This window comes from Eumetopias jubatus, unplaced genomic scaffold, assembly GCF_037043125.1.
Source record: "Eumetopias jubatus isolate StellerSeaLion01/CBP00866 unplaced genomic scaffold, mEumJub1_p1.0 scaffold_4, whole genome shotgun sequence".
Classification (NCBI taxonomy): Eukaryota; Metazoa; Chordata; class Mammalia; order Carnivora; family Otariidae; genus Eumetopias; species Eumetopias jubatus.
The window spans coordinates 114,752,511-114,768,731 of NW_028274810.1; the positions used below are offsets into that span (position 1 = coordinate 114,752,511).

A 16,221-nucleotide genomic window follows, 5' to 3' on the forward strand; every position below is an offset into this window, starting at 1 on the left:
AACCTGTAACAACCACCACCGTTGGAGACTAAAATGAATCAGAATGCAAATGTGCTATGTTATCTGAAATGTGGAGTTTTCAAAAAAAAAAAGAAAAAAAACTAAGAGACATGCAAAGAAACAAGAAAACGTGACCCATACGCAGAGAGAGAGAGAGAGAGAGAGAGAAAGCAAGCAAGCAAGCGAGCGAGCAGTAGGAAGAACTGTCTTGGAGAGGCGCAGATGTTGGGGGGGAAAAAAAGAGAGAGAGAGAGAGAGAGAGAGAGAGAGATTTTAGACAAAAAGAAAAAAAGAAGAGAAAGCACAACAACGACAATGAAATTTAACCAAAGGAGTTCAAGACAGATTTGAGATGGCAAAAGAATGAGTCTGCAAACTTGGAAGATAAGCCAATTAAAATTACCCAGTCAAGAACACAGAGAAGAAAGGATGAAGAGAAAGAGCTGCAGAGACGTGTGGGACATTGTCAAGTGTATCAACATACGAATCATGGGAATCCAGGACTGATGGGAGCAGAGGAGAAAGAAAAAGGCAAAAAATTTTAAAGAAACAATAGCTGAAAACGTCCCACATTTGAAGAAAAATGTATACGTATGGATCCACAAAGCTTAATGAGTAAGGAGGCTAAGCATACACAATCACAGTCAAATTAATGAAAATAGAAGAAAGACAAAATCGTGACAGCAGCAAGAGAAAAGCAACAGATCATGCACAAAACAACAAAATCATTAAGGATTCCGTCTCATCAAAAATAATGAAGGCCAGAAAGCAGCAGACCGGCCTTCTACCACCTGAAACAAAAAACTGTCAGCCAGGAATTACATAAACTATCTTTTAGAATATAGGGGAAATAAAGACATTCTGAAAAAAAACAGAACAATTTTTGGGGGTAGCAGATCAAGGTTATAAGAAAGACTAAAGGAAGTCCTTTGGGCTGAAAAGAGGTAGCACCATATGGCAACTCTATCCACAGAAAGAAATGAAGGGTACCAGAAATGGTAAATGTAAGGGTTAATACAAAGATTATAAAAATACTGTACGACAAGCCAACATCCCTCATGATTATAGATGTAAAGATTCTCAACAAACTACTCATAAATCAAGTGTAGCAAAATGTAATATGACCAAGTGGGATTTCACCTAGGAACGCAAGGCTGGCTTAACATCTGAAAATCAACTAATGCAATATACTATTATTCACAAAAAAAAAGGAGATAAATCACATGAGCATTTCAAGGGGCAGAAAAAAAACGTGGCAAAATCCAACACTCATTCATGATAAAACTCTCAAAACCCAGGAACAGAAGAGAACTTCTTCCACAAGGTCAAGGGCAGCAAGGAAAACCTAACAGCTGACATCATACTTAATGATGAAAGACGAAAAGCAACAAGCAAAGATATTCCATCTTCATCACTCCTGCTCAACAATGCGTTTGAAGTTCCAGTCAGTGTGATAAGGGAAAATAAAAATAAAAAAATAAAGACATTAAAATTTGAAAGAAAAATAAAACATACTTTATTCACAGATAACATAATTCTATATGTAGAAAATCCTAATGATGCCATAAAAACCAAAACAACACACTAGAACTAATGGTCCAACACAGTCACAAGATACAAGATCAGTGTATAAAAATCATCTGCATTTCGATATCCTGGTAACCATCTAAAAATGAAAATTTTTTTTAAAGATTTATTTATTTATCTGAGGGAGAGAGATAAAGAGAGCCTGAGTGGGAAGGGCAGAGGGAGAGAGAGAGAGAATCTCAAGCGGACTCCCCAGTGAGCACGGAGCCCAGTGTGGGGCTCGATCCCAGGACCCTGATTACCATGACCCGAGCCAAAACCAAGAGTCAGATGCTCAACCACTGCACCACCCAGGCACCCTGAAAATGAAATTTTAAAAGTTCCATTCACAATAGCATCAAAAAGCGTACAATACTTAGAAATAAATTTAACAAAAGAAGTCTAAGACGGGCACCCTAAAGACTATAAAACACTGCTGAAAGAAACAAAAAAAATCTGTGAAGTAGAGACACTTCGTAGTCATGGACTAGAAAACTAAGTATTATTAAGATGGAAATTATCCCCAAATTGAGCTACAGATTCAATCCTCTGTCAAAACCCTTGGAGGCTTTTTTGTAGAAACTGACAAGCTGGTCTGAAATATATGTAGAAATGCATAGGAACCAGAATAGCCAAAACAATTTTGAAATAGAACTTTTTCTTTAAAAAAGAATCAACAACCTGGATTTCACACCAAATTGCTAGAAGGCTAAAGTAATTAAGAGCGTGACACTGGCATAAGGACAGGCATATAAATTAATGGAACAGAACTGAGAATGCAGAAACTAATCCATACATTTATGTTCAGTGGATTTTCAACAATGGCGTTGCAGTTCAATAGGAAAAGGATTTTCTTTTCAACATACGGTGCTGGGACAAAACTGGCTGGATATCTACATAGGAAAAGATAAACCTAGATCCTAACTTCATACCATACACAAAAATTAACCTAAAATTGATCACACACTTAAAATGACAGAACTAATACTATAAAATATTAAGAAAACAGCAAAAAATCTTTGTGACCCTCGGTTCAGCAAAGAGTTCTCCTGGTCAGCCCAGACTCAAGGGGACAGAAGTCAGATCCATGTCCTGGTGGAGGAGTGCAGAGGGGATGGGGCGGGAGGTCCTGTGGCCGCCTACGTGGCGAGGTCAGCACTCCCCAGTCCACACTGAATGACCACTAAGACATTAGACCTCTCCTCAGTCTTGTCAGAGTAGCAATTTTATAATTGTTTGTATGAATATCTGATTCTTATCTGTCTCTTCCATTACATAGACTCCACAGGGTCAGATAAAAGAATGTCTTTTATTAGTTCCCATGTATCTATCACATAGAAAGTACTAAAAAACTTTGTTTCTAAACTAAATGAGTAGGGGCACCTGGGTGGCAGAGTTGGTTAAGCTTCTGACTCTTGATTTCGGCTCAGGTCATGATCTCAGTGTTGTGAGATCGAGCCCTGCATCAGGCTCTGCACTGAGTGTGGAGGCTGCTTAAGATTATCCCCTTCTCCCTCTGGCCCTCCACCTCTCTCTCCCTCCTCTATAAAAACCAAAACAAAACAAAAAAATAAGTGAATAAATGGATCATTATATTGGCATCATATTGGGATCATCATGAGGGAATTAAGGAAGTTGAACCATTTTCAGCTCCCAAGTAAAATGACTTAATACAATCCCATGTCTCAGCTTTTCCAAGGCAATCATGACTTAAAATATCCTTTCCCTATAAATTCAACAGTTTTCCTCACAGGTAATATAGTCATGACACATACGCTGTGGTAGGTAAGTCAATCTACTAGACCAACCTGGGACTGCTGAAGACAGTCTCACCTCAGGCAGCTGTTTGGCAGATATGACAGCTTCTCTAAATAAACTGTTTAAAGAGCCAAAGCGTTTAATGTTTCAGTTTAAAAATCTAGTACACGTAAATTATATAAAAAACCTAAATTAACTTTCATAATGGAGGTAGGGACACATTCTGTTTAAATTATCACATTCTTAGCAATGTCAAAGTGTCTGGGAAGCGTAAAAACAGAACAGCAACTGTGACATTAACAAAGCATAAGAGGCGCCTGGGTGGCTCAGTCGGTGAAGCGTCTGCCTTCGGCTCAGGTCATGACCCCAGGGTCCTGGGATCCAGTCCCGCATCAGCTCTCTGCTCAGCAGGAAGCCTGCTTCTCCCTCTCCCACTGTGATCTCTCTCTCAAATAAATAAATAAAAATCTTAAAAAAAAAAAACAACAAAAACCAAACAAACAAAAAACCAAAGCATGAAGCACCTGGCAAAAGCCAGGTAACTATCAGCACAGTCCCTTTCTTCTCCGTGCTCCTTATGCATATGTCTGTCATTATATTTACCATGCTACACTGAAATCATTGCCTTACGCTGCTCCCTCCCCCTACACTACATAGTCCTCCAGGGCAGCGACTGCCTTTATTTATGTCTGCTGGTCCAACACCACCCACGGTGCTTGCTGCATGGAAGGCACTACTGCACTTATATTGGAGAACAATGGATCTGTAGGTGATTTAGTGTCACAAAAAGGCTTAGGACTTATGAGTCCCAAAACATGAACTAGTGATTATGCTCTTCAACTTTCTTGGCCGGGTAGCCTTACCAGTACTATCTAATCTCTTTAAAAATCCCTTGCCTCATTTATAAAGAAAGAAAAATGCCAATTCACAGGGACACTTTTAACAAAGTGCTGTGCAAATAATACTTACTGCTAAAAATTACCAAGGATTAAAATAAAGGAAGGACTTTGAAGTGCACATTAACTATCAAGGAAAATTGTACTAACAGGAATGAGGAACTTTTTGATTTCTTCCAGTGCGTGTCCCATCCGGGCATATGCTTCTGCTGGTGGAGCGAAGACTTCAATGAGAACATGGAGGTCATCATTGAGGTGAAAGTACTTTGCTTCTCCACTTTTCCTCAACTCTTCTTCCTGAAGAAAGAAAAGCCATGCTTAAAAGGGCATCTTTATAAGAAAAGAAACAGGAATGCTCTGTGTACAGAGCTGATCCGGATGCAGCTGTCACAGAAGGTTCACTCAATGGCAAGCACCACCCTAAGGATGAAGGATTAAGATACAAATCTGATCCTGCCATTCCCACCTTCTATGAAAACACTGAAGGCTTCGTGCTATTGGGATGAGTCTCAACCCCTACCTCTGGCCTAGGGGGAGACCCTCTGCTGTGTGCTCTGGTTGCTTTGTCTCCGCCTGTCCCCCCAGCCCGATGCCCTCCAGGAGCTGCTCAGACCCCTGGTCAGACCAGCTGATCTCCCAAGCTCACTCTACACGGGTTACGCTGAGTATCTGTGATGCTGCCACAAACCATTTCCACTGTCAAATTACCTAAAATATCTATTGTTTACTTGACTATTATCTAATTTTCCTCACTGGAGGTGATCGCAACAGAACAAAACCATGATTGTCTTCCCTGGTGCTCATTTTCCTTGTCTAGAAAAGGTATGCTTGGTATATAGCTGACACTCAACAAATACATTTGAAAGAATAGGTAAATATTATTTACTCATTTCTATGTTCATTTGCTCATTCATATATTCATTCAAAAAACATTTCTACATGCCAGGCACTGTATCTGAAGATAAAACAGTAAGTAAAATAAATGAAAGATTTTATTACATGATTTTACATAATTATGATACACATTAAAGTTTTTTTGTTTGCATAATGAAATTCAGGGGGGAAAACGAGGAGAAAAAAACCTAGATCGGTCAGCAAGAGACAAATAATTTTGGTCCATTATCTTCTCCTAACTAGCATTCATTACAGTGGAAAATGACAGAATCTGGATCTTTTAAAAGTCTTTGTTTCCAACATTCAAATCAGACAGACAGATTAAGAAGAGTAGGTACCTACACCTAGAGTGATTTCCAAAATGGGGGGAAACCTTCCTAGCCTCTCTAAAATACCAACCCCATGAGAAGGAGAACCCTAGAACTCCTGGCAACAACACCTTTTAATTCCACCACAGGCCAAGAGGTCAAAGACGCACAAGCACCCTTGACTTCACCGTTTAAGACTTCAACTTGTGTTACTTCACTAATTTGACTTCTTTTAAAGAACAAAGAGATCTACATATAGAGCATGACAGAACACGGGGTTTTGAGTCAGATATACCCAAATCGTAGCCATGCGAGACACCAGGTATGTCTGTTCAGACAGATGAACTCTTTATTTGAAAAATCAAGTTTGTGTTAACATAAGTATATTAACGCAGGACTGTTGAGAAGAGGAAAGGACCAACTTTCCGTAAATGCCTGACAAAGGAGATCACATACGTACTGCCCGGCACACTGCTTTACACGTGCCAGGACTTGATAAATGCTAGTTTTCTTCACATTTATGGAAAGTAGGTCAGAAACTGAAGGAAAAGAAGGAGAAATATTTGAAGCAAGGGGAGCAAATATAAGCTACCACAATACCCTCTGCATTTCCTTCAAAGTTGGTCATATATGAAAAGCACGATTCTTTTAGGCCAACTGTAGACTATTTGTTCTATCAGAACACTCTCCATCACTTGATCTGATATTCTGCCTTTCAGAGCTGAAGTTTTAAACTTCATAAAGTCGAATTTCATGTTCAACAGTTCACTTCTGAAAGTATAAACTATAAGTATATACCTCAACATTGCTTCCCTATTAGAATACAGCATCACACTACAGCATTTCACTTCTGAAAGTATAAACTATAAGTATAAACCTCAGCATTGCTTCCCTATTAGAATACAGCATCACACTAAGGCTACTAATGAGAGTTTGTAACTGTGATTCACAGTGCAGCACTCTGCCGTTGCTACCCCAGACGCAAATGGGGAGAGAGGCTTTCTTAGCCCAGCCTGCTGTCACTCATCTCCACAGAGCGAGGAGCTTCTGTCCTGGGTTAGCAAGAACAGGCAACATGATGTTTGGGGAAGAACACAGACTTCACTTGGGAGTTCTGCTTTCAAATCCCAAATTCAACACGTACTGTATAATTTTGAACAGGTTACTTTATCATCTTGAAGAGGTGATTTTAAGTGCAGAGTTAACAGTACACTATCTACTGCTCAATGAGTAGTAATAAAGGAGTTATCACAACAGTGATTAGGAGTTATTAGTAATATAAAGTTGTAGTAAAAAAGGAGTTTCATGTTTAAAGACACAAAAAGTCTTTAGAACTGTGCTTAGTACATAATAAACACTCAATAAATGATGACTACAGTATTAATTATTCTATTATTCTATAATATAGACAATAAGGGCAAAACAGCCAGCATGCTTGGCACAAACTGAAGGCTCAAAAGACCATAGCATTACAAGTGATTATTATGCTACATAACCAACTGATACAAGTCAGTAATGACTCCCATAATTTCGTCAATGTAGAAAATACAAGAACAAAATGAATTACGGTCTCATTAGAATTTAGACAGTGAACACTCTATAGTGAACACTCTAAAAAGCTAAAAGATGAGATTTTAATAGTAATGGAAATCTCTTTAGCAATAAACATTATTAACTGAGAATTTCTGCAGACTAAAAGGATCAACAGAGATCAGCATTCAAGAGTTCAGGCACTGAGGACCTGACTGCAGCACAGGACATAGAGTACCAGTGGTCTCCACTTCTACAGCAAACCTGTTACTTGAATTATCACCTGTGGTGACATCAGTGACATGCTTCTGAAGGTGTGACTGATGGCCACATGTGGCAGAGGCCGGCCACAGTATGACGCACAAGAGGAAAACAAGACAGGGGGAGTAGGGTGAAACTGTACTGAAGAGTTCTAAAAAGAAAATGACAGACTCAAGATTTGACATTACGAGTTCAAGTCTCAAAGAGCCAGAAGTAGGCCAGGAGGTTTACTGCTTATGGCCACAGGCTTATGGAGCCAACAGGCAGAAGCAGAGTTGAAGCCTTCGTGCTGCTGAAGGACAGTAGACTGCCCAGCCACCTCTTCTGTGAGGTTTAGGAAAATGTCTGGAGAACAGTGAAGATCTGAGCACTGGATTGGCAACATTTGGGAGGATTCAAACAACCTTAGTATTCAAATGTTGAAGCCCCAACTGAGCCTTCCAAACAGGCAGAAGCCTGTCTGGTGAAACTTTTCCGACCTTGTTTTGAATAGCCAAGGTAGTTCCTTGAAAGATGAAAATTCTCTGGCTTTATTTTATTTTTTTTTTAAGATTTTATTTATTTATTTGAGGGAGAGAGCAAGAGGAGAGACAGAGACAGAGAGAGAGAGAGAGAGAGAGAGAGAGAGAGAGAGAGAGGAGTGTGCACACAAGTTGGGGGGAGGGGCAGAGGGAGACAGAGAAGCAGGCTCCCCATAGAACAGGGGGCCTGACACTGGGCTCGAGTTCAGGACCCTGGGACTATGACCTGGGTGGAGGGTAGACACTTAACTGACTGAGCCACCCAGGTGTCATGCTTTATTACTTTTTCTCGGTATGACCTCCTGGCCTAGGATCAGATCCGTGCTTGCCCCGCGGATGCAGAGAATAAGAAAGCTAATAATAACTATGAATACCTCCTTGTGTACATGTGACACTTCCTCTTTGTCTTCCCACCAAGGATCTGGGGCCTTTTACTAGAGCAACTACGCACTGATAAGATAAATACCCAGAAAGCCTGAGGATTAACAAACTTGATTCTGAGCAAATGCTTCTCCACTGAGGGCCACTGATGACAGTGGGTCTACAGGGTCAAGAGATAAAGGACTTCTCATCCTGTCCCTTGACAGCACCTCAATGGACTGTAAACCCCAAATGTATGCTACTTCCCCAGTTCCTGGGTGTCTTGATGGAATGGAAATGATCAGCCACTTACAGAACCTCTATAATGATTCTCAGACCCATGTGGTCAAGGACATAGAAATGAGAGGATTAGTGAAGGGCTGGAAAGTAGTCTAGGAAAGCAGCCTAGACCCACTGCGTGTGTAAGAGAACAGGGTGCCTCATGCAATGCAGAGCAAGCACTCAGCGACCAGGGAGACAAAAGGACTCATTTTAGTAGATGTCAAAGCACCTCCTTGCCCAGCCACCTCAGTGCTACTCAAGACACTTGAACAAAGTGCCTGTGGCGACAGAGAGGTTACATATTACTTCACAACACAGACTCCCCTTGAAAAGGATTCTTAGCTACTATACTGCTGAATGCCCAATATGCCAACAGCAGAGACAGCCCTTAAAATGACAACATAATCTGGAAAAACCACCAAGCCCTGATAGCAAAGTGACCATATTTAGAATCCTGTTCATTAAGTGGATAGCCAGACACTTGTTATCACTTGGACATATAATCCAGCTAAAGACTTGTCTTCCCTCCTTCCTTTGTACCTGTGAAACTATCTGTGGATGCCCTGATCACTGCCACCATAATGCCACAAAATGTTGCTACTGACCAAAAAAAAAAAAAAAAAACTCCCTTAACAACAAACAAAATAAGCAGTATGTTGATGAATTTCACTGGTCACATCATGTACTTCATGACCAGATGGCCTTATTGAAGACCTAATTAAGATATCAGCAAGGATGGGTTAGTTTCCTACAAGTTATACAAAATTTCTGACCAACTGACCAATATACGGTTCCATTTCCTCCAACTGCCAGAACAGATGAGTCAGGGAATCAAAATAACATCATTTGAGACAGCAAGGCTTAGTGAATAGTTAACCTAACCTGGCCACACATTAGAATCATTCCAAACACCCACTGAAAATTCATTTTGAGGTTCTACCCTAAAAAGGCTGTATGGGAATCTTATTTTTAAACAGCACTCCATGTGAGTATAATAGCCCTGTTTTAATCAAATAATTTAACTTCCCTGATTAACACAGATAATATACTCAGGTTCTCTAAATCTCAGTTTTTTTACAGGTAAAGTAAGGAAAATGTTATGTATCTTCCACCATTTTTCTAGGGGTAACACGGAGCAATGCACTCACAGTAGCTGTTCGACAAACAAATGGCAGCCATTTTTTATTATAAAAGCCTTTGTTTAGATGGACTTTTTTGTGTGTGAGAGGAGGCTGCATTTTGTCTAAATAACGTTCTTGTCTCACACAATCATTGTTCAACATTTCATGGAAAGTGGCCACGGAATGTGGGTTTGGTTTTCAGTGACATCAATCTCTTCACAGTGACAGAGCAACAAAATGATAACGGAGAATAATGTAATAATGAAATGTGAAAACTTCTTTCAGAAGTGGTATATTTAAGAAAGTGATCAATAAAAAAGCTCAGTAATTTTAGCTTATTACAGAAAAAAAAAGGCAGTTAGAAGGAATAGAGCCAAGTAGAGCTACTGTGTGTGAGAACACGAAGACACTATTAAATATTTAATATAAAAATATTTAAAATCAATTTTAACTTGATAAAATGTACAGGGTATCAAATGAAGGGCAAAAAGAGCAAATCCACGTGTATACTTTATAAACTCAACTATTTCAAATACAGGCATAGAAAAAAGGCCCCCAGGAACTCGTCTAAGACGCAAACAGTGGCAGTTAAGACTGCAGATAACTTTTCTCTTCATGGTAATTTCAGTATCACTGTACTTTCTATGAGGTATTGCTTCTACAGTCGAAACCACAGGCATTGCTATTGCATTTTACAAATGAAGGTAATAGTTACAGATGTACATGGAGGACACCATATATTCTGAAACTGGTCCAAGCGACTCAGTTTTCTACACAGTACCACAAACTCATCGCCTTAAACAACATTTTCATATAATTTCATTCGCAATCCTAGGAAGCTCTAATATAATTTGTATTAATACAATGGATAATCTAAAAGTACATTATGCAACTTGTCTCCAAAGTAGCCATTGTCTATGATGAATGTTACCTTTGCCTTGTCTCGCATGGAACCTTTCCCAAGGATGGACATTTTTGTCAAGGTTTCTTCTTGTAAACGCTTCAGAGAATTGCCACGGGGACCCAAAAGTTTCCCCACAAAGTTGAACTAGGGAAAAAACAAACAAACCAAAATTGTAACAGTCATATCTGCAAGTAATTTATTAATCTTGAACGTCAGTAAACACTCCAGTATGCTACACATCACTAATTAATGCCAAATATTTAAGTTCCTGCTATATGCCTCACACTGTACAATTTTCCACAAACCATATATAACAGGGCTAAAAGTCGTAAAGTAAAAACCAATCATTTCAATGATGGTTAGATTTCACAAATTATAAATTAAGCTAATTCCCAGAAATCCTAGGTTGCTATCCTGACACTTTTAACACACATTTGACTTCAACCATGCACAGTGCTAATAAGATGAGGATGTAGGTGGGGAAGATGTAAGGTGCTCCAGGCTGGTCACTATGGAGTGTCTGGGTCCTTCCACCTAACCTCAGCACTTGAGCCTTGGTTAGTCAACCAGGGAGTGCACTGGCCTAGATGAGTCCTCAAGCATTTGGTGGCTCACAAAGCTTTATGACAAAATCCATCTATCTCTTCCAATATAACTAGCTATGAAAATGTTGACAAATTAATGAGTCTTGATTCTTAGGGTTCTTAATTTAACAAGCACAGCAGAAGTGAATTCATTAACGGTATGGACTCTGAGGCTACAATGCCATGGTTTTAAAACCTGGCTTTTCCATTTACCAGCTGAGTAACCCAGCTAGTTAACTGGGTTACCTGACCTCTCTGTACCTTGGGTTCCTCATCCGTAAAATGAGAACCGTGAAATACAACAGAACCTACCCCCATAAGGCTGTTAGGAAGATTAAATGGGTCCATATAAATGAATCAGAACCATGCTTAACACAGAAAAGACAATAAATATATCTTGAATGAAAGGACTGTAATTAGGAATTTCACACAACTTTTAAAAGCTTTACCATAATTAAGGTAAGTCATGAATACTTCTTGTTCCCAGAAAGAAAGTCAGCCCTATTGACCAGGAAGGAAACTGTTCTCTTTGGCAAGACTTCTGATTACAAACTCATGCAGCTGCTGTTTTGGCATCAGCTCTCTTTCATGATCTATGCCACTGCTGTGCTGTTGCTGTTTTTAAGAGAAAATCGTTTCTCAATTTCTCTACGGTAATTGAAGTAATTTTCTTAAAATATGTACTTTTAAAAAATCAAAATGGTATTTTTTCCTCGCCTACTTTTAATTTTATTGGTCTTCAATGAAAACTCAAATATCTACAGTATTTTTAACCTTCACATGTAAGTATGTTTTGTTTTTTAAATTTAAGTCGATTACTTTTTAAAAATATAGAAATGATACATATAGAGTTAAAAATATCAAATAATACAACATAGGAAAAAAAAAATCAGTGTCTCCATCCACTCATCTCTACCTTATTTTTGGTTCCCCATTTTCTCTGCTTTATCTTTCTGGAAATTCTATTATTTGGCTATTAGGATCTCCTGAGTTGGAACTCTAAATTTCTCTCTTATTTTTCCTCTTTCCCTTTCACCTTCTTTGTTTTACTTTCTGGGGGATTTAAGTACATTTCCTACATATCTATTGATTTTTTTTCATTTCTGCTATCAAATGTTTAACTATTAATAGTATTTTCTTATATTTGTTTTTTTTACAGCATTTTAAAAATATTTTATGGAAGTGATATAAATTCTTATATTTCTGAGGATATGAATGGCAGCGCGTCCCACCCCCACCCCGACTTGGAGCTTACAGTATCTGCCTCTTCCAACAGATTCACATTTTGTGGATTGGTCTCTTTGTACGTTATGGGCTTTCAAGTGACCAGTAATCCTCTGCTGCCTCTTCTTAAAAATGTAAGGCTGAGGCTCCAAAACATTACCTGGAAGTCTTGCTTTCATCCACAGGATTTGACAACTGGACTTGACAATTCACTTTAAGATGACAGGCTAGTTTTTTCATCAAACGTTACTCAAATATCAGTATCTGTGTTTCTCTTCTCTTGGCCTAGGTAAGCACTACCCTGAATAGGAATTCCCCAATCTCCCAGGAGGAGGTATCAGCTTGGCTGCTGGAATGCTGGGATTCCCACTAGTAGGTGCACACCTTTATTTAAGGGAAATAAATACCCTCATTTTCAGTGTGGCACCTCTAGCCCTCAGTTGTATCTATCTGGGTCTGAGAGCCCAAGCCTTCTTTATTCAATTCCTCCAAGAAGTCTCTAGCCTGCTGTAGGTTAAGAAGGTAGATGCCTGGTTTTATCAGCCAGGAGGAGCATCCAGTGGTCTAACCACTTCTCACACAAACTTTGAACCAAGGCTCCTCTTCTTCAGTTCTGCCCACCAATCCACCTTCTCAATAACTGGTGTCCATGATTCCTGAGCCTTCTCCAGCTATTTCTGTACTAATGCCCATGTTTCTGGGACACTTTCTCTTGCCCTGTAAGCCTGAATTCTGCTTTCTCTTGTCACCTAAGTCATTACCATTTGTCCATTTATTTTGCAGCCATGAAAACTTCACTCCTATCATTGGCCTATTATTGTTTCACCCTTCCATTCTTGTCTTTGAGGATTTGTGCCTTTTTCCTTCATTTATATTCATTTTGGAAGGTTTCAAAGATGGCATGAGACTAAATTTGTGGTCAAGCAGCCATATTTACATCACATCTTATATTTCCCCACTAACAAAAACTAAGACACCTTAGAAATCATCCAGTCCAAACATCTAATTTTATACTGAGGAAACTGAAGTCCACAGAATGATATGATTTATTCAAGGTCACTTGTAGAACTCTATATAAGAAAGAAAAGTATTTTTATGATTTTATATGCCTTTAGGATTTCTTTCTCCATTTAACTTCTATTAGTCTTTCACTCACAAAAAGGACATAAATGAGTGTTTTGACAGTCAGAAACACTTTTCACTCCCTTCTCTGTTCCAGCATGTATTGTGCAGGAGTTACACGTCCTACGTCAAGTCACCCTCATGAGTCCCAGACTTCATCTACAACACAGGGATTATATGACCCACTGATTGATGAACAGTAAACATGAATTAAATACAGAAAGGTATAAAAAATTACCTAAGAGAGCAACCAACAGACTGTACATACTCCAGGCCAAATTAGTAAGTAATAAATTGATGAATTCAACTATTATGGACATACATAAATTTATATGAACAATATCCACTGATTACTGAAAACTGACTCCCCTCCATCCATGACGCTACCAAGGGAGCCAGCACACTGAAACGGCAGGACTGTGCCCAGGCTACCCAGTCGGGTCCTGGAGTTGGCCTCTGACTGGAAGTCATGGAGCCTGAGGTTTATAACTAAGAGTGTGGACACTCATGTCCTTAACGCTGAGTCACAACAATGGCAGTGCGCTTGGCTGCTTGGTCGGGCTCTCAACCCCTGATTGCATCACCTCCCCAGGGAATCTGGAAATACTTAGCACGTCTGTTTGGTTGTCACAATGATGTAGGTCACTACTGGTATTTAGTGGGAAAAAGCCAAGAATATCACACATCGGAAATGGTGGGACTGCCCTTCACAACAAAGAAGTGTCCTGTGTACAATGTCAGCTGTGTCCCTGCTGAGAAACACCGCTAGGGAGAGGAGTCACTGACTCTGGTTGCTCTCTCTTTCTTAGGCTTTAAGTCCTTGTTGCCAACCTTCTTGCAGATTACAAGTTCAATGTTGCCACGGATTCTATAAGGTACCCTACATACTTCAAAAAACAAAACAAAACAAAGCTTAAGCTAGCCCAGGTTGGTACTTGCAACAAGAAAAGGCCTTAGTGACATGGGCTGAACATACGTTTTGGATTCTTCAGACAACATGAACGATACACAAGTTAGGCAGCACGGCCGTCCCATTTGCTCCAAGTACTAGGACTGCCCCACTGGTGCTCCCAGGCCACAGCCTCGTGAAGCAGCACGGCGCCCCTTACTGGCAGCATGACTCTGGCAGTTCCTTAGTCTTCCCGGTCCTCGGGCAGCCAAGTCACGGCTTGTGAGAGTCCTCACACTGAAGGGTTATCATGAAGACTAAGGCGCATCAGGTAAGTGCTGAGCACTGGGAGGATGCTGAATTTAACCCAACCCTGTGCTCCCGAAAAACAGTGATGATGAGGACAAGCCCAGACCCTTTTCCATTCCTGGGAATGGCTCATTGCTAAGAACTACTCCTCCGCACGTGATTTAGATAAGACCTGTGGATGGCCCGCTGTTCACCTGTGACAAGGCCAGACACAGACCCTCTAAATGCACATTCTTTGCCCCACACAAGATTAGCTGACCTGTTGTCCCCACTGATCAATCAGAAAATGTCCACTAACCTGACCTGATCAAACTTCAGGGAAGTTCTCTCTTTCTTCAGGCCCCCGAATATGACCCACCAGCAACCTGGGCCAGCATACAGCCTCCGAGAGACCCCTCCACTTCAGGCGCCGGCTTCAGGGTGAACGTTTTCTGATCTACTGTCCCTCCATGCGGCTTCCACCCACTCCTCCCACCTCCCCCACCTTGCTGGCCTCGTGCCCTCTCCTCATAGAGCAAAGCCTTCGCTGTCTGACTGATCTCATGAGGCGCAGATCTTCTCCCTATTACAAGGCCCCCTCCCTGCTCTTATAATACTTTTTTGTGATACTTTCAAATAAACTCTTTCCTTAACCAAAGTCAGGATCTGGTTTTTGATAACTGTATTCTGAGAATGTAATATATTTTAACTTTCATTTTTTATTAATAAATTCATTTGTGCCTAGATTTGAATAAAAGGTGAAAGTGTTATTTCCAAGATGAATGATATTTTCCCAGATGTGAATTATTACATTACAAATATATTATCATATTACAAGTGTTACAATTGTAAATAGGAAACTTTTCAAAGACGGTAAACCAACACAGAGGTTTCACTGCATAATGTATAAGATCCCATAATTATGTTCTTTGTTGGTTAAAGACCAAATGCTTTTCTGAACTGGCTTTAATTGGTTTCAACTATATTTGTGACGTGACACTGTTCCTCGGGGAACAATTACACTTAAGCTGTCATTTCATAAACAACTAAGTCTCAAGAACATGTCACTGTCTCCATTAAAATGTCCCCTTAATTGGGTGCTCACCAAAGAGTTGGTTACTCCAACAAAGGGATGCTTTACTGACCCCCAACTCAACCCTAACACTGAACTCGCGGCCTGTGCCAGCACCCCGTCAGAGCTCCTCAGCCCAGCCAGCAGGCCTGCCGCGGTGCCCTCACTCGAGCCAGGAACCTGACATTCACGCCACGAGGGCAGTGACGAGGCCTTTTGTGCTCACCGCTCCCACACCTCATTATATCGCACCGATTTCACCTCCTCGATGCCTCTCCCAGTCTACTTGCCTGCAGTCACACCACGAGCCCCCACCTCCGGCCACCATCCTCGCTCACCTTGCCCGCCTCAGCATCTTTTCACCGAATCAACCTCTAGCTCCTCAAGCAGCACAGAGCGTCACACAGAGTTCACTCGGGTACATCTCTGAATCAAACACAACTCCCAACCATCTTCAGCATCAAGTCCCAGTGTCCTGACACTGCTGAGAGAGGCCCTTCCTGACCCGGCTCATGCCCGCCTCTCAGGCTCCACTACTCTCCTGCTTTTGACTTCAGCCATTGCCATTTCTCAGAACTACCCCATTCCAAGAACCACCCATTTCAGCTCAGATATAGAGCTGAAAAGAACATCACTCTTGC

At 40.5% G+C, this 16,221-nt stretch overlaps 1 protein-coding gene across 1 annotated transcript in view; it reads right to left on the reverse strand.

The window, feature by feature from the left end:
- Positions 1–16,221, reverse strand: part of KHDRBS3 (KH RNA binding domain containing, signal transduction associated 3) — a 172,107-nt gene that overhangs the window by 81,852 nt on the left and 74,034 nt on the right. Inside the window, exons 3-4 of the mRNA XM_028105648.2 lie at positions 10,429–10,545; positions 4,371–4,517 (exon numbers count right to left, since the gene is read on the reverse strand). Coding sequence (XP_027961449.1) covers positions 4,371–4,517; positions 10,429–10,545 — 264 coding nt within the window. The remainder of the gene's footprint in view (positions 1–4,370; positions 4,518–10,428; positions 10,546–16,221) is intronic.